Source organism: Ctenopharyngodon idella, chromosome 9 (genome assembly GCF_019924925.1).
Source record: "Ctenopharyngodon idella isolate HZGC_01 chromosome 9, HZGC01, whole genome shotgun sequence".
Classification (NCBI taxonomy): domain Eukaryota; kingdom Metazoa; phylum Chordata; class Actinopteri; order Cypriniformes; family Xenocyprididae; genus Ctenopharyngodon; species Ctenopharyngodon idella.
Window position 1 is genome coordinate 15209450 of NC_067228.1, and position 19517 is coordinate 15228966.

The 19517-nt window shown below is 36.5% G+C and overlaps 1 protein-coding gene across 1 annotated transcript in view; it reads right to left on the minus strand.

Moving 5' to 3' along the window:
* clasp1a (cytoplasmic linker associated protein 1a) overlaps positions 1-19517 on the minus strand; it is a 75399-nt gene that overhangs the window by 15304 nt on the left and 40578 nt on the right. Inside the window, exons 10-28 of the mRNA XM_051905090.1 lie at positions 18825-18901; positions 18637-18729; positions 18388-18533; positions 17710-17845; positions 16768-16838; positions 16583-16642; positions 16022-16099; positions 15708-15875; positions 14044-14090; positions 13785-13955; positions 12715-12738; positions 11937-12044; positions 9676-9831; positions 6003-6110; positions 5292-5354; positions 4153-4256; positions 3709-3732; positions 572-801; positions 260-323 (exon numbers count right to left, since the gene is read on the minus strand). Of these exons, the coding sequence (XP_051761050.1) occupies positions 260-323; positions 572-801; positions 3709-3732; positions 4153-4256; positions 5292-5354; positions 6003-6110; positions 9676-9831; positions 11937-12044; positions 12715-12738; positions 13785-13955; positions 14044-14090; positions 15708-15875; positions 16022-16099; positions 16583-16642; positions 16768-16838; positions 17710-17845; positions 18388-18533; positions 18637-18729; positions 18825-18901 (1928 nt within the window). The remainder of the gene's footprint in view (positions 1-259; positions 324-571; positions 802-3708; positions 3733-4152; positions 4257-5291; positions 5355-6002; positions 6111-9675; positions 9832-11936; positions 12045-12714; positions 12739-13784; positions 13956-14043; positions 14091-15707; positions 15876-16021; positions 16100-16582; positions 16643-16767; positions 16839-17709; positions 17846-18387; positions 18534-18636; positions 18730-18824; positions 18902-19517) is intronic.

The following is a 19517-nucleotide window of genomic DNA, read 5'->3' on the forward strand; positions in this document are numbered from 1 at the left end:
TTCCATTTTCAAGTTCTACACAAAGAAACTCTTTGCCAGACAAACTTGTTACATTTTACAGAATCCATAATGATTAAAGCTTCTTATTGTATCACAATTCATTTAGAATAATTTTACATAATGCAACAATTTCACATGATGCAAGTAATCCTTCATAAAATCCTTTATTTGGAATGCTACCATTAATTCAGCCATAGGTAAATAGATTAAGTGTGATTAAAGCAGTCATGTGGAAAGGATGCATCCCCACACAGGTTACCTTGCTGTGAGGATCTGCAAACATCCTGGTGAAGATCTCACACAGCCTCTTCAGCTCCACACGGCTGAAACACACAAAAGTATGATTAAAGGCCTGTTAACTATAAGAATAAGAGAGAAAAAGTATAAAAAGTCATTACAAGCCAACTGAGATTTTGCACATGTATCATGCAGCTTATAAAAATACAATAAATGAGCAACAAAACAAAACTTGTCAGATACTGACTGGTTATTTTCTACTTTTTGTCTTGGAGGAAAAGGAAACGACACCAAAGAACCAAGAGATCATTTATGCCCCTCTGAAGGACCTCACCTGAGAATGCGCTGACTCTTTAGCAAGTTCTGCAAACCCAGCAGGCCCTCTTTCCTCTCAGACCAGTTGGAACTGGCACAGTGATTTAGCACCTCGGCGACATCCTCCGTCTGACGCAGGTAGTGAGGAATGCCTCCATTACGAGAGCTATAGGAACGCTCTGAGCAGGCACTGGACGCATCACTGTTGGCATCGTCATCAGACTCGTACCTCCTTCTCAAAGGCTTGCGCTGAGGAGAGGATGGAGCAGGTTAGTAGGCTCAACAGGACAAAACACCAAACTTAAACATAGTAAGTATGCTGTTGATATGAGAAAGCCATGCAGCATTAAAAAAAATAAGAAGGGTTTAGGTTCTTTTAACACTAACCTTGGGACAAGTGACGACCACATTTAAATGTGGAAACGAATCATTTAAAATATCGATATGTGTGCATACAGAACAATACACAATGGTTTGGTATACTGAAGCTGTAAACAAGAAACATGGATGCCAACATTTTAATGTGATTGCTAACCATTACCTAAACTACTGTCCAAAAATGTAAGGGCAGTAAGATATTTTTTTTTTAAATAATTAATTCTTTTATTTGGCATTGATGCATTAAACCGATCAAAAATGACAATAAAGGCATTTATGATGCTACAAAAGATTTATATTTATTTGCTGTTCTTTTTAACTTTACATTCATCAAAGAATCTTATAAGAAAAAAACATGATGGTTTTCACAGAAATATTAAGCAATAACCATTTTCAACTGTGATAATAATAAGAAATGTTTCTTGAGCACCAAATCAGCATATTAGAATGATTTTTGAAGGATCATGTGACACTGAAGACTGGAATAATGACTGCTAAAAATTCAGATTTGCCATCACAGGAATAAATCTGAGGCCGTATTCACAAAACATCTTAAGGCTAAAAGTAGCTCCTAACTTGCCAATTTAGGAGAAACTTTTAAAAATAATGGGCGTGTCAGTCCTAAATTTTTGGTCTAAGAGTATTTCACAAAGCATTTTAGCGCTAAAACTAGCTCCTAAATCTGTGAAACGTTAGGAGTACTCAAGAGGACTCCTAAGTCACTAAGACAAAGTCAAAAACAGTCCTAAAATGATTATTAGAGCCAATCCGCCTTTAGCAATCCACCCAAAGACCCTGTACACCATTGAGGGAATAGCGATAAAGCCTTGGGTGCTGAGCCTTTTCTTCATAAATGCAATACATATTTTGATTTACAGATTTGAATCTACGATAAAACACCACAAATAAATCTTTAATAAATAAATAAATAAATAATAATGCCTGATTACCTGTGGCAGTTGTTTTCTCTAGTTCACACTTACAAATGATCAAATAGAGTAAAAAAAAAATCAAAAAAACATTTGTATTTGGCGTGCTGTCCAAGGAGATCGAGGGCTCCGAGCTTGGAATTTAGCCCAAATCCAGAGTTCTCCTCATATCCCAGCCGAGAGTGAGGAGCGGGGTGGCGGAGGGATGCAGAAAACTGTCGAAGTAACTATAGGCGAGTCGGCTCTCATCTGTGTATATATTCCTCCTCTCGAGCTGATTAGACAGACCGTTTGAATGTGCACCTCCAAAACTTTGTTTATAAAACATAATTTGTCACTTGAATTCTGCAATCTCTCGAGACGCAAACATGTAAGAGGCAGACAATTAACTGAACATATACTAGTTTAATTAGTGACACTTAGCCTACATTTTAAAACCTTTAACTGGCAACCTTAATGGCAACATTTTTATTTTAAAATCTTTATTTGAATATGGCAACATTTTTATTTTAAAACCTTTATTTGAATATGGCAACGATACCTCATTCTACAATATTTCTATGATCACTGACAGAGACTCCTCCCATCAGCCAATCACAGTGGGCATAGTCCATAGCAACGAGGTCAACCCCGCCCTTACTCTTAGCTTAAGACTTCTCTCTATTCCTTAGTAAAAGTTGGTCTCAGCAGCTTTGTGAATAGGTTTTAAGAGAAAACCCTTAGCTAAGAACTTTTACTGCCATTTAGGAGAACTCTTAGTGGTGAGATAAAATGTTTTATGAATACGGCCCCTGATTTTAAAATATATTAAAATAGAAAACAGTTATTTTAATTTGTAATAATATTTCACAATATTAGCATTTTACTGTTCTTATGATCAAATAAATGCAGCCTTGGTGAGCATAAGAGACTTAATTAAGGATATAAGCCATCAGAGAAGTATTAAACCAGATTTTTTTTAGTAAACTACTGATAACTATGGTGGAAAGATATATAAGAGTCAAAATTTGTGTGTCAAGATATTAACAACTAGTTTTGATTCTGTACACACTTTAATGTCATCTTTAAAGTCATTTTGATTCTGCATACACTTTAATGATTTAATGAAAATTCGAATGCACTTGCTGGATTTTTCAGTTGTTAGTTGTAATTTAGTTCATTTAGTTGTAGAATTCAGTTCATTTAGTTGTAGAATTCAGCGTCATTCCCATAAATAACTGAAATCTGTGAATGAAAATTAAGAATTAAGAAAGGAGTGACAACTTTAGCTCCAGTGTGTACAAGGCCTTTGAGGTGTTTCTCCAGCCTCAGCGCTGGAGTATGAAGGAACAATTCAGATATTTGTTGCGGCAGTCATGAATAATTCAAAGGGACAATTTCCAGCAGTTGGCAATGCATTAACAAACATTCAAATCCTTGTCATTAGTACAGTGTGCGCAGGTGACATAAGTGAAGAGCGCGTCACGCTGGGGTAATTACATCTACTTATGTAGCAAAGGGGATGTGTCACGCTGATGTATAACATCTGCCCTGTTTACAACTTAATCCTGCTGTGTTGTCACATGTGAATTAATGATAAAATACATTTTCCAAGTCAATAACACTGGGTGACTTATACAGATAATAAAATGAAGAGATTAATACCAAATAAATTAAATAAATCTTGTGGTGCTTGTGGAGAAAATGAGATGTACAGATGAGATGGTCATTGACCAAATGAATGAAAGAAATGCAAATGTTTGTGGTGCACAAAATGCTCGATATTTGCTTGACAGACCACAATGGTATAAGTCATTCTGATTAGTGAATAAAAATGGAAGCACAAGCAGTAAATAAACGGAAGCACTACCTTATTCCTGGAGTCTCCTAACAGCTGAAGACAACCAAGAAAGGAAGAGCAAAGAGACGCAGACATTTCAAAGGGAGCAAATTTGTTGCAGAAAAGACACAATGTGAAAACTTCTCCCTCATAATATAGCTGACACATAAGCACATAAAGATTAAAAGGTATATGAATGTATAAAGGAATTTATATTTTGATTTATATTATAATTTAATTCTAGTTTAATATTTTAATATTAATTAAAACCCAGTATACCCCATAAAGAACACTACTCATTTAAAGCTCTTCCAAAAATTCCATAATTTTCTGTGGGCGTTTTTAGGGACACATATAACAAATAGTTTAAGCCATACAGAAGCATCACTCCTGTTATCCTAGATGAGATAATGAGAGTGAGACATATTTCAGTTCATCATAATCATTTCTTTGAGTGAGGTCCAGGATTCTTACCAAAGCATCAGCTACGGCAGCCTCCACTTCTGTGCCAGTGTTTAGTACCCTCATAGCATTGACAGATGCAGAAATGCGAGCCTGATGGATCAGGCCAAAGCGATCTGTGGGGTTTGAACACAGGATGAGATAGTGAGGATGGGCAATGGCAAGTAAGCAAATACTCACCTTCTACGACATCATCGGGTCAAGTCAGGTCATAAACATATTGTTTAAACCAAGTAGGCTAATTTGTCATAGACAAAACTTGAGGATGACATGTAGATATTGAGAGAATCAAGACAGTCTGATACAACTCAACACATAATATGAGTCCAGAAAGGACAAAAAAAAAAAAAAAAAAAAAGATGGTTGCTTAACTTAAAAAGTTAAAGGTGAAGTGTATAGTTTCAGAATTTACATCACTCCCCACATTCACCATTAGTTTGCCAATCAGATAGTCCCATCCCAAACTGATGCTATTAGTTGAACCAATGTTATCATGTTTGCTCAAGTTAAGTAGCTCAAACTAACAGACTGAAATTCTTTTTAGTGGCACTAGTGGCCTAGAAATTACACATTTCACCTGTAAAGCTGCAAGGAAATAGTGATTTAACTGATAATAAAGCAGCTTCCTGAAAAATCATGTGAATGTGTGTGAATTATGAGTCCGGCAAAACGACTGAATTTGAACAATCCACAAAAAATACACCGAACCTCTATAATGCTCACAGCACAAAATACCAAGCAAAATACCCATTTTAAATTCATTACCAGCAACAAAACCAATGCAAAAGTAAAAAAAAAAAAAAAAACAAATTGCCAATGTATGGAAATGGCAAGTATGCAAAACCTAATATACGAAGCAGAGAACTAAAGTGAACTTTGGCAAATACACCACTAACCAAATGGAAATGCAAATAAACCTCAACTAGGATGGATGCTGATGTTTATGGTGAGAAAAGCATAACACGTCACTTAAGACAAAGACACTGGAAATATAATTTCACAAATGAACAGATAATTCACATCTAAATTTAACAGTGTCGTGAAGTGGTTCTCAGTTGCCAGTTTTACTTTCAAAAAAGTAAAGTATTAAGGCATGCTGGTGATCGGCCCTGTCTGGGGGGGCCAGGGGAGTGAGGGTTCATGCAGGTCACCTGACTGGCCCACGGGTTCGGCCGTGGACAGCGCGCTGGTTGAGCGAGAGTGACGTCGGGAGGCTGCAAGGGGATAGTAAAAAGGGTAACACCCCAGGAACGGTTAGTGCTACACTGAAACACTGAGCACCATCCGTGACATTGACACCAAACATCCAACATGCCACAGTTTACTAGTCGACATATATATATATATATGAAACAGACCGTAGACTTATCAGTCTCCCTGCTAGAGCATAGACGACATTCACAAGAGGCAGATAAGCAATGAATTCACAATTTAATATGCTATGCATTACTCTAAGTGTTTAGTATAATTTGCATTTATTAGTATTTGAATTCGCTTTTATTTTTATATTTTCATTTTTCATTTTAATTGTAATTGTATAAATCCTCCCTGCAAATTATTTTAAAGATCAGACAAGCTGTTTGCTTTGTTTTGTTTTTTATGGAAATACCCAACAAAACATCCACTGGATGTATTTACAACCCAAAGACACAGCTACACAGATCATTACAGCACTTCGAGAACATATTAGTGCATGCATTGAGGCAAGCAAAGAATTTCATATCCCACATACTAGGAATAATGTCTATAAATAAAGGCCAAATGAAATTGAAGGGAAACGTTTTTTGGTAACAAATTGGAAAGAATTGGTTGTTGTTGTTGTTGTTGTTGTTTGGGCTCCATCAGCCAAATGCTCTACTCACCAAGAGGAGTGAAGCCCCGAGCGGGGCTGGTGTCACGGCTGCTCTCGCGACTAGTGTCACGGCTGCACCCCTGACTCATGCTGGGGCGGGGGATGCGACTGCTCCGGGCTAGCGTGCGATAGGAAGAAGTGGCAGGAAGAAGAGCTTTACCACACAGCCTGGCTGTTAGAACACAGGTTAGGGCATTAGTGAGGCCGTGGAGTCAGAGAAAGGAAGGGTAGGGTTGGCCGTTCCTAGGGTCCTTCTGCTTTAGAAAGGTTAAACGTTTAAAGCACAAGGCTTAAGCTGAACATTTTGAATTAGATTCAGACAACATTTAGAGAGTTTCTGAACATGCAGCGTTAAAGGTGCACCAAGTAATTTTGCCTATGTAGAGTTTTTTTTTTTTTTTTTTTTAACAGACTGAAGCCTTACAATTTATATTAACACCTATCAGCATTACAAAAAAGTTACAATTTTCTTTTAGGCCATATCTTTTGAAAATATGATCACAAATCGGATACATTACTGTTTAAAATTAAGTGATTTATTCAGTAAGTATGCATTAAATTGATCAAAAGTGACAGTTAAGACATTTATATTGTTACAAAAGATTTCTATTTTAAATAAATGCCGATCTTTTGAATGTTCTATTTATGAAAGAATCAAAGAAAAAAATATAACCATTTCCACAAAAATATTAAGCAGCAAAAGTATTTTTAGCATTGATTATAATAAGAAATGCAGCAAATCAGTATATTAGAATGGTTTCTGAAGGATCATGTGACACTGAAGACTGGAGTAATGACTGCTGAAAATTCAGCTTTGCATCACAGGAATAAATTACATTTATATTAAAAGAGAAAACAGTTATTTTATATTGCAATAATATTTTTACAATATTACAATTTTATTGTGTTTTTGATTAAATAAATGCAGCCTTGGTGAGCTTAAAAAAAAACTTTCAAAAACATTAAAAAAAATCTTATCCCAAACATTTAAATGTTAGTGTATTATCAGTTAAAATAAGATGTCATTCTATTTTGACAATAAATCAGTTCTCTTGCTGCTATAAATTTTACATTTGGAGTTTGTATAATTTATAGCAGTCCATAATGCATCATATCATGAATAAGATGAATGATTATCAATGCATGAATCAAGATCTCGTGAATCAACACTGACAGTTTCTGACACTGGTTTCCAAGCATCACTTTTGAAAAATTATATCCCTGCATGTATATATATATATATATATATATATATATACACACACACACACACACACACACACACACACACGTATATAAAAATAAATGTATCCCTCTATCTTACGTTCACTCGGCTACAGTTTCTGCCAGGTGATGAGTGTGCTGTGATGTCTTAATTCTGATTGGTAGTTGCTGTATCGCATCACTATTCTTTTGCTTAAAGTTAAACTTCAGTCAACTTTCACATTGTCATGTGACGAAATATATTGATAATGGTCACCTCAAATCATCTGTCACTGAAATCAAATTACTTTTGTTCACTTTGTCACTGCTAATGTTTGTCAGTGTGAACACTACTTCAAGAAGCTTTTTAAGGCTACGGATATGATTTGGATATTCATCTTAACATACACTATATTGCCAAAAGTTTTGGGACGCCTGCCTTTACGTGCACATGAACTTTAATGACATCCTATTCTTAATCCGTAGGGTTTAATATGGAGTTGGCCCACCCTTTACAGCTATAACAGCCTCAACTCCTCTGGGAAGGCTTTCCACAAGGTTTAGGAGTGTGTTTATGGGAATTTTTGACCATTCTTCTAGAAGCGCATTTGTGAGGTCAGGCAGTGATGTTGGCAAGAAGGCCTGGCTCGCAGTCTCCGCTCTAATTCATCCCAAAGGTGTTCTATCGGGTTGAGGTCAGGACTCTGTGCAGGCCAGTCAAGTTCCTAGTTCCTAGTCCACACCAAACTCACTCATCCATGTCTTTGTGGACCTTGCTTTGTGCACTGGTGTGTAGTCATGTTGGAACAGGAAGGGGCCATCCCCAAACTGTTCCCACAAAGTTGGGAGCATGAAATTGTCCAAAATGTCTTGGTATGCTGAAGCATTAAGAGTTCCTTTCACTGGAACTAAGGGGCCAAGCCCAACCCCTGAAAAACAACCCCCCTCCACCAAACTTTACACTTGGCACAATGCAGTCAGGCAAGTACCGTTCTCCTGGCAACCGCCAAACCCAGACTCGTCCATTGGATTGCCAGACAGAGAAGCGTTATTCGTAACTCCAGAGAACACGTCTCCACTGCTCTAGAGTCCAGTGGCGGCGTGCTTTACATCACTGCATCTGACACTTTGCATTGAATTTTGTGATGTAAGGCTTGGATGCAGCTGCTCGGCCATGGAAACCCATTCCATGAAGCTCTCTATGCACTGTTCTTGAGCTAATCTGAAGGCCACACTAAGTTTGGAGGTCTGTAGCTATTGACTCTGCAGAAAGTTGGCGACTTTTGCGCACTGTGCGCCTCAGCATGCGCTGACCCCACTCTGTAATTTTTACGTGGCCTACAACTTCATGGCTGAGTTGCTGTTGTTCCCAATTGCTTCCACTTTCTTATGATACCACTAACAGTTAACAGTGGAATATTTAGTAGTGAGGAAATTTCATGAATGGACTTATTGCACAGGTGGCAACCTATCGCGGTACCACGCTTGAATTCACTGAGCTCCTGAGAGCGACCCATTCTTTCACAAATGTTTGTAGAAGAAGTCTGCATGCCTAGGTACTTGATTTTATACACCTGTGGCCATGGAGGTGATTGGAATACCTGAATTCAATGATTTGGAGGGATTACTTTTGGCAATATAGTGTATATAAATAAAATACATAAAATGAAGCACTATTCATTTTTAGGTGTAATTGCTTGGTGCACCTTTATATAAAACATACACACAAAAAGACTGCATTTAGCTTAAAAGCATTCTTATAAACTTTTGAGGCATTCAAAATTTTTTAAATATTCTCAGTTTCGTATATACAAATGGACTTTTTGTTTTATAGACAAATGACTTACTGTTAAATTTAATGAGCTTAAATAATTGCTTGGACATTTTTGGTCCGATCTTTAAAAAGGCAGGACACACACAAACATTTCTCATAAAAAGCTGACAAACACAATGACCTCAAAACACAGCCAGAAAAGCTGATGAGGAATGCAAGCTGTTAGCCAGCCCTGTCATCATTTAACAACAGGTAAATGAATAACATAGAAAAGTCAGCAATGATTAGCCACTGAGTCAGTTTTGGCATAAACACTTGCATCAGCCAATTAAATGAATGCTGAGCTTCATTCACACACCGAACTAGTGCACTGGTCAAATCTAATGTGATCTGCAGTGAACAATGATTCAGGAAATTAAAGTTAACAAAGTCTTTTTTCTGTCTTAAGTAAAGCTCTAAAAAATCCTGCCATCCATAATTACCACAAGATCCTACCTTTTCCAAAATAACATAACAAAAAATAATCTCCATGTTGTAATAATCTCCATGCTCTAACACATATTCTTAAGGGATCCCTCAAGGAACCAGTTTAGGTCCAATGGGTTCCAAAATCAAGTTGTTTTACAGTATATACGCCGATGACGTGTCTGCACCTGTGGGCACCCTTAGTGTTAAATTGTGATATATGAAAATGTGTTGCCCCTACCTAGGCCCAGTCTGCTGGGGCTGGTTTCACGGCTGCACCCCTGGCTTCGTGGGACCCTAGAGTACTTGTCTGAGGGTGTTGTTGGGGCAGTGGCTCTAGGAATTCTGCCATATGCGTGTCCCAAGAGCTTCCCAGGAGAGCTGGATCGGCTGCCGGCTGCAGAGGAAAAATGGGGCCAGGACTGTTGTAAGTAACATTGTGAATGATTATCTACCAAAGGCCAGTGGCTCCCCTTTGCTTAGCACTGAATTTACATCATTAAAAAATAAATAAATGAAATAAGGCACCTTTTTTTTTTTTTTTTTTTCCCCACAGAATCATCTCTTTAATACACAAAGTATGCTAAACTGTGCAAATGAATATGTGCTGTTTATAATGTTGTTCTCCATTATTTAATGAATTAATGTTACCATGATTGCAAGAAAATGTATAAGATTTTTTTTAAAGAAGAAAAAAAAAAAAAAAAAAGGAAGCAAGGAAGGATTACGTTTATCAAAATTGACAAAGATTTTTAGAAAGATACAAAAGATTTCTATTTCAAATAAATTCTGTTTGAACTTTTAATTAATCAAAGAATCCTGCAAAAAAAATATTTTCAAAGGATCACTGAAGGATCAATGTGACACTGAAAACTGGAGTAATGGCTGCTAAAAAATCAGATTTGTCATCACAGGAATAAATTACATTAAAAATATTCAAATAGAAAACTGTTTTAAATTGTAATAATATTCAATAATACAGTGTTTTAAGTGTATTTTTGATCAAATAAATGCAGTCTTGCAGAGAATAAACAATTTCATAAAAAAAAAAAAAAAAAAAAAAAAAAAATCTTGCAGGCCACAAATTTTTTGAATGGCAGTATATATTAATGTTTTTTTTTTTTTTTTTTTTTTAAATCCACCTGCTGTTTCATCACATTTAGTGTTTAAATTCGTTTTAATCAAAATTCAAGGCATTCATGATCAGATTAATTCTTCGAGAACTTGTAAACTAAGGAAATACTATAAAAAAGGACAATACAAAAATAAAATGTATAGAAAAATTATAGAAAATTAATGACAAAATAGTATTTGCCCAACAATGGTGTAAATACTAAACTGAGCATTTTTTTTTTCAATGGTGACTATAAGCCTTCCTTTACTCACATTGCCTGTTTGACAAGCAAAAGTTTAGGTTTAGGTGAACAAAATCACCACAAAGAAAAATGAAATGTGTATGCAAATATATGAAGACAGAGCTCAACTCTGATGAAATACAGACAAACACAGAGAGCTTGGATCCAAGGTCTATTCAAACTGCAGGGAAAACATAGTAATCTCCACAGGCATGGTAACGTGACATACTATGAACAACAGACACCTTGCAAACATATACAGACAGACATCAAAGCAAGAACAAATACCCAACTATCATAACATCTGACCTCCATTTGAACAGAAATAAAAAGTAAGATAAAGCTAGAGCAGGACATGCAACATGATGGTAGACGTGTTACTCATGCAGGGTTCATCTTGAGGGTATTAAAGCAGCTTTATTCTGAGGAGGGGGGGCTTACCACTAGTGGGGTTAGCTGATCTGGATCCTTGTGTATGGAAGCAAGGCAACGGACAGGTGAAAAGTAGCCAGTTACAACAGACGCTTGATGTGACGCATGGTTACCCAGCATGCATCAGGCAAGATGTCATTTATTCGTGCTCTAGCAAATTAAATCTACACATTTAATGCCAAAGAGTGGCTTCAACTATAATTGTGGACTCCATGTTCAGCAGGATGCCAAACTGGGTTGTGAAAACATTAAAAACAAAGCCAAAAGAGAAGAAAAGGAAGATGATAGTGGTGGCAGACCAATGGTTAAGCATCTGAGTTGCTAACATAAAGGTTGAAGGTTCAATCTCTAGTGATCCTAGGAAGGTGAATCTCATGAAAACATATCCAAGTATCATTTCACCACGAAAAAAATTGGTTGTCTGGGTTGTCAAATACACAGTTTAGCGGTCATTATATAAAAATTATTGACAGCAGAATGTCATGACAGCAGACATTCCAATCAAAATAAAGTATTTCAGAGAGCCATGTAATAATGTTTGTTAATTTCATTAACAAACATTAATATTGCAACATATTTACACACACAATATAATATAATGTTTTAGTAGTAAAACAAAGCAAAACCATGGTAGTTTATAAATCATACCATGCTTAAATCTTTTGTTGGGTGTAACAGGTGAAGGATGGGATCAAAGCCCTACATAGACACTTACGCTGGGACTGAGACACCACTTTAGCTCTGCTTCGACCACGGCTGTCTGTCACAGTGCTACTGGCGCTGACTGCACTCCCTGAGCTCTGCCTTCTCGTCCGCACACGACCTGTAGGTTAAAAAAAAAAAAAAAGTGAGATGAAGCGATACAAAATTCTTGAGAGGAAGGGAGAGATTTAGAGCGAGTGACACAAAGAGAGACAGATTGAAAGGTTTTAATGACAACAATAAAAGGACAGGGATACTAAGGACAAAGAGATTTCCCTGATGAAAATATACTGACTGAAAGGAATTACATGACATGCTGTACTGAGAAGACTGATGTTCAAATAAATGCAACACATAATATTACTGGCTTTTGAGCAGACGTATCTATCAAATCATACACTACCGTTCAAACTTCTGATACAAAGTCCACTAAACTTTGCAAAACGGCCATTTTGTATGCTGTTTTTGTAACCATAAACCATAAACTATACCAATACCACCATCTGCATACATGGTTCCTACATTTTTGAGCATTTTTTCCCGAAGGCATTCTAGTACAAATTACACATTACAGATAATATGAAGTACAAGTGACCATTTTCATTACGCTGAACTACTGTCAAGAGGAGGGGAGGGGATATATCATGCAAACAGGTCATGCAGACCACTAGAATAGTCACATTGTGAGGTGTACAGCTGTTAATCGTCAAAAGAACACTGCTCGAATCCCTCGGACAGTACAGAAGGTAGACATTCACACACGCACACACACATATACACATACATCTTACCATCTATTTTACCAGCTGCACCGTCTTTGGGGCAAAAACACAAAAACAAAAGCAGGGGAGTGCAGGGTGGAGGAGAGGAGAGGCATAAGAGGCAGAGATTAGAGTCAGTTAAGCCCATGGAAGCATGGAAGACAGGGATCTGCCTAGAAACGGGCCTTGCATGGAAGCACACGGGAGCTACTGAGTGTGACTGTGGGTAAGGAAATAAAATCTCTTTGATCATTTGAGGAATCATGGGATAAGAAAATGGTACAGAAAGAAGATTATACAGATAAAGTAACAGACAAGTTAGTGGTCAACCGTTAGGTGCCGAGTTCTGGTTGTTGCATAAAGAGAGTGAAAGTAATCATGATAGTATATTTTCCCGGGAAAAATAGTTAACATTTGTCACAGGACCCATGCCTTATAAAGCTCCAACATTCTCTTCTGTCTTCTCCTGAAAACTCACACTGAGAAAAACAAAATATAACTGAAGTAATAAGCCACAAAAGACTTTTGACACTGTTTGTTACAGTGATTTTAAACTATAGTTTAAAAAGTGTTATTGCTAAGTTATTGCTTTTACAAAATGGCAGCAAATGCAATATAATAAAAGAATGTATTTCAATGAATTAAAAAAAAATTATAGACAATACTTAGCTAAGAAATTATAAAAGACACGTTAAATAAATAATTATTTTATTATTAATAATAATACTGCTATTCCAGCAAGTAATATCTAAGTAGCTTCAAGCACATTGTCTTTGAAAATAGCTCATCCAATCAGAATTTACAGTCAGAACAATACATTTTATAAAATTATTTTTATTCTCCCTCCTAAAATAACTAGTCTACAACTTTCTAAAAAAAAAAACAACCTTAAGGGATAATAAATGGTAGAATATGCGTGGCACACACCCATCGTTTGTTCCTCATCACAGAGCAGCTTAATAGCATCTATGGATGCCCATCAGTTTTATTAATGGACCACTGCAGCCATAAAAGCCACTGATTTTTATGGCTATTTTATTAAAATTCCTAATTAAGGATGAAAGAGGAGAAAAGATGGATAGAGTGTGATGAGCTCTCACCCAGGGAGGCGTAGGAGCCTGGAGGCAAGGCTGCAGCAGAGCTGAAGGGAGATTGGGAGGTTGCGGTTGACATGCGAGATTTGGCACTGGAGGCGGCATTCACGTCTATGTCGCTGCGAGATCGCTGGAGGGCACCAGGTGTTGAGGACACCCTAGAGCCGATCACTTTACCTGAGAAAACATTACACAGGCAAGAATTACAGACATGGCAAAATGGCATGTTTGTAAACACGATAAGCACCAGCGCTGCTTTACTTACTTCTTGTAACCGGGCCTCCAATGACACTCTTCACTGACAGCGGTCGACTGCAGGAAGGTAGATAAAAAGATTTTAGCAACAGCAGCACACTTAGAAAAGAGTGAACAAAACAGTAATGAAATTAATCAGTAATTTCAAAAAGATATTTTTCAAAATGTTTCTGTCTACTGACAATTTTTAATATATTTCTCACTATTTTTTGCCAGGGAGATTTTCAAATACAACACAGTGAAAATCTAGTTAAAAATAATTGAGGCATTTTTTCCATACTTATTTTTTTATTAAATGAACATGAGAAAGAATAATTTTCATTTCATGATTAATATTATTTACATAACTACATTTTTACAAAAACATTTTAAGACATGAACAATGTCCTGAAGGACTTCCTTGAACATTTATCATAAATCTAAACGCTCTCAATCTCACTAGCTGCAAGACAAAGAGATTGTGCAAATAGTCAAATGACACATTATTAAACGCATACACTTTTTAACATCTACAAATGATAAATCACATTAAAATTACAATGTTAATTTACTTGTAACGCCTTCTTTTTGACCATTTTTGTGACCAGTACACAGCAGTGTCTCTGCTTTTGTGTACAAAAACTGATAGCAGATTGAGACTATTAGAGCTGTCACTCATCACACTGGTGCTAATGCAAGATGATCTCACTGCCTCTGAACAACAGGGAGACAATGCAACAGATGCTGCAGTCAAATATTGAAGATGAGATCACTACTTCATATTCAGAGAAGACTCAACATGTTAGGAAGCACAATCATCAATCTGTACACGTGGTCTATCAGCCAGCTGGCAAATATTTCACTAACTTCAACAGGGACAGCCATAACTCACAGTTTTTGATAGCATGAGTTAGCAAACACCACAGAGACAATGTTATCACCTACAATCACTAAACTGTAGGGTTATAGACCACCATTCGAAAGACTGGGGTCAGTAAGATTTGTTTAATGTTTTTGATAGAAGTCTATTATGTTCACTGCATTTATTTAATCAAATATACAATAAAAAAAATAAAAATATAATTTATAGTCATACACAAACGTTTACATACCCCTTGCAGAATCTGCAAAATTATCATTATTTTAACAAAATAAGAGGGATCATACAAAATGCATGTTATTTTTTATTTAGTACTGTCCTGAATAAGATATTATACATAAAAGATGTTTACATATATTTCTGTTATGACAAAGCTGATTTTTTAGCATTTTAGAATCATTACTCCAGTCTTCAATGTCACATGATCCTTCAGAAATCATTCTAATAAGATGATTAGGTGCTTAAGAAACATTTTTTAATGTTATCAGTGTTGAAAACAGTTTAACAGCTTAATATTTTTGTGGAATCTGTGATACATTTTTTCAAGATTTTCTGAGGAATATAAATTTCAAAAGGACAGCATTTATTTGAAATATAATTTTGTAACATTATGAATGTTTTTAATGTCATTTCTGATAAATGTAATGCATCATTGCTGAACAATGATGTGTGTGTGTGTGTGTGCGTGTGCGTGTGCGAGTGAGTGAGTGAGTGAGTGAGTGAGTGAGTGAGAGAGAGAGAATGTAGTCAAAAGTGTGTACCAAGATGTGCCAATTCATGAATAGCAGTATGTGAAGTGTGTGTGCATGTCTCACTTGAGGCTCTCCTGTGAGCTTGAGGAGGAGCGGTCGGACTGTGGTAGAGACACTATACTGTCAGAACTCTTCAGGTGGGACTGTAGGGCCTTCTGATAGGTCGACTCCAACGCCTGAAACAGGTGCTCTGCCTCCCGACTGTAATGGCCATGGAATCCCCAGTAACACCTATAGAACAAAATGAACAACCTCTTGAACAAAACCAAGGAAATGATCAGTTACAAATGTTAATGCACTATTTAATAACATAAATGAAGTACTGTTCATGCAATATCTAACCAAGGACTCTAAATATATATAAAAAACATACTTACTTTCTTGCCACAGATCTGGCCTCTGAGTCAGCATCATGGATCCCCTTCTTGATGGTCTCAGTGAGAACCGCCACATGCCTGGGGTAGTAAGGAAACATGATGAATACTGTTTCTTACAGTCTGCAGAACCAACAGTGAATTCACTCAGTCTCCTTTGAAACTTTCTGGACCAGATGGCAGACCTTTTTTCCCAGTTCTCTAAAGGCGGAAGAGTGGGAAAGAGAGGATAAGGGGAGTCCAGACCTCCTTATAAAAGAGCTCTTGGGTATATTGCCATGGAAACGGCTGGGACGCATGGTTGCCACACATCCCTGGCTCATCAATTCAACCCGCAAAAAGAATCATCAGTTGCCCGTTCAGGCGAGCTTTGATAAGTAACACATGTTTTCACCAGTTAAATGTCACAAAATCAGGAAAGGGAGGGGTGACGGCTTTGCAGGATTAAGAATAAACAAAAATTCATGCACATACCAAGTTCTATGAGATGCATCTTGAGCAAAAAGCACTTCACAAAAAATAATAACTTCATTTTTAAAACAACATCAATCATTTTCCACTCACCTCTCTAGAGTGTGTGTCTGCCATTCTTGCAATAACAGGTCTAAAAACTCATAACACCGTCTGATGGGGTGACAATGAACAAGTATTTCTATTAGAAGACAATGGCTTTCTAATTTATGCTCTAAAAAAAAAAAAGAAAAAGAAAAAAGATTTGCAAATAGATCTCACAGGGAGGTCTAGTTTACCTTCGAACAGCCACAGATTTAGAAGTGCAGTTGCTGGTGATGATCGGGATAAGGCGTGGGAAGTGTGTATGCTGAAAAAGTCAAAGCGTACAATTATAAATCATGGTGCTAGAATATTAAACACAGAAATAAAATATAGAATAGAATATATACAGTACTTTTCACAGGTTTGGGGTCACTAAAATTTTAATGTTTTGAAAGAAGTCTCTTATGCTCACTAAGGCTGCATTTCTTTAATCAAAAATACAGTTAACAAAAAAAAAAAAAAAAAGTAATATTGTAAAATTTAATCATAATTAAAATAAATGGTTCACTATTTGAACATATACTATTTGAACACAAATCAGCACCCATTACTCCAGGCTTCAGTGTTACATGATCCTTTAGAAATCATTCTAATATGCTGATCTGGTGCTCAGGAAACATTTCTTAATATTATCAGTGTTGAAAACAGTTGCGCTGCTTAATATTTTTGTGTAAACCATTACTTACATTTTTTTCAGGATCTTTGATGAACAGAATTTATTATAAATGTCCTGACTGTCACTTTTGGTGAAATTAATATGTCCTTGCTAAATAAGTAGTATTAATTTAATTAACAAAAAAAAAAAAAAAAAAAAGTTTGAACAGTAGTGTAAATCACAAAAAGTCTGAAGCTTCTGGAGGCTCATTAAAGCTAATACAGTGCTAGTATCCAAATGTGAGTAATGCCATGTAACTTGTCTTGTAAATGCACTATGTGTGAAGTTGCTGCCTATTTAGAGTATTCGAATTCAGTTGAGGTTATTATGAGGTTCCAAATGAGTTAGGATGCTGCCTTAAAAGGTAGCTGTCTATGTAGACAGTAGACAACAGAGTTATTGTGTCACTCTTTTCATTTAATCCTAGAATGGGCTCTTAAATGTATAAATACATGTGAAAAAGTTAATCATCAGAACTCACTCGCAAGATGAGGCGGATGGCTGCCATTCCGGATGTGGCCATAACTTTGGCGCTGTTGGGCACTAAGTTGAGCAGCGTAGGCATGATGCTTTCAGCCCCATGATCAAATTTATTCCCCAACACTGAAGACAGATGCCTGAGAGACAGCAAAATCCACCAACAAAATCCATCAACAAAACACAAATATAAGGATAAGTTAACTTTGGGTCTGGAAATGAATCAAATGTGTGTGACATTAAGGCATGGAACTTGTTTAGATATCCATCAATTGGCTGCACTTTAGCAGAAGAGCTGTCCTGCACGCTCCAGTCAGCTTGGTTCCACTTCATTAGAAACACATTACGACCCAGAATAATTAAAGACCGGCATTGAGTCATGCTCAATCACAGAGACCCGCAAAACAGCTTCATTTACGCCTTTAAACTTTTTAATGCCGTATCCGATGATATTTGAGATGGAACATGCATCGGAGTATGATGAAGTGCCTTTAAGAATGGATTTGTGAAAAATTGCCCTACTGCTGAAGTTTATATTTGATCAATGAACATCTAAAGGTGGCACCCTACTAGCTGATTTTTAACAAGTCGATTTTGGTAGTGGATATCACACTTGAAAGCTATATTAAATAAACATTTTTACAGATACAGGAAGAGAAAATGGTAGAGAAGAGTATCATACCCTAATGTGATACAGGCCTCTCGAACCACTTGGGACCGAAGATCTTTAGCCGACAGCTTGAAGGCACCTTCTAAAAGCCGTAGATGTTGAAGGAAACCCTCATGCTCAGTCGCACCAGCCAGAACAAGCGACCGCACTTTCTTCAGCTAAATACATGATATAAGAGCTCCTTCAGTGCCACACTGAAGACAAGTTCTTCAAGCTGGAGTGCATGTATTGTGGACAAAAGAAGTGGAAACAGCGACTTACAGCAGTGACGCGGTGCTCCCAGTCTTGCTTGTCATCTGACAAAACTTCCCGGATCTTATTTAAGGAGTCCTCCAAATCCTTACTGGAATATATCTGAAAACGAACAACAGATTTATGTCTTGTCTGAATGTTTAAATTCAAGGAATTCATGATAAATTGCATGATAATGACGATTTAAGATACATTACTTGCACTGCAGGTACATCTTCAAAAGCTTTGACAAAATCCTCTTCATCCACAGCTCCCGCGCTGACACTGTCCTTCCCTAGGGGATCGCAATCACAAAATTATATTTTAAAAAAGATTTAGCAGTCAATGCCAATACTGGTGAAATTTCACAATTCTAATCTACGTTCACAATTTGATTCTGAATTAATGTAATTCAATCAAATTAAAATCACAGTAAAAACAGTAATACTGCAAAATATTATTACAAATTGCTATAGTTATATTAAAATAACTATTTTAATATATTTTAAAATGTAATTTATTCCTGCGTTGACATAGCTAAATTTTTCAGCAGCCATTACACCAGTCTTCAGTGTCATATGATCCTTCAGAAATCATTCTAGTCATTCTGGAAGTTGTGATTTAGATAAATAAAAAGTTCAAAATAACAGATTTATTTGAAACTGAAATATTTTGTAACATTATATGTGTCACTTTTGATAAATTTAATGCATCCTTGCTGAATAAAAGTAAAAATTTGTTCAAAATTCTTACTGAGATCACGCTTAAGACTGAGATCATGTGATCACGCTGTCATTCATTCAAGTGCTATTAAACAATTCAAGCATAGTAAGATGCAAAAGAGAACTCAAAACTGTACTGGTGTCTGTGAAGAGGCTCTCTGTGAATAAACACCCGAAACATTTACAGAA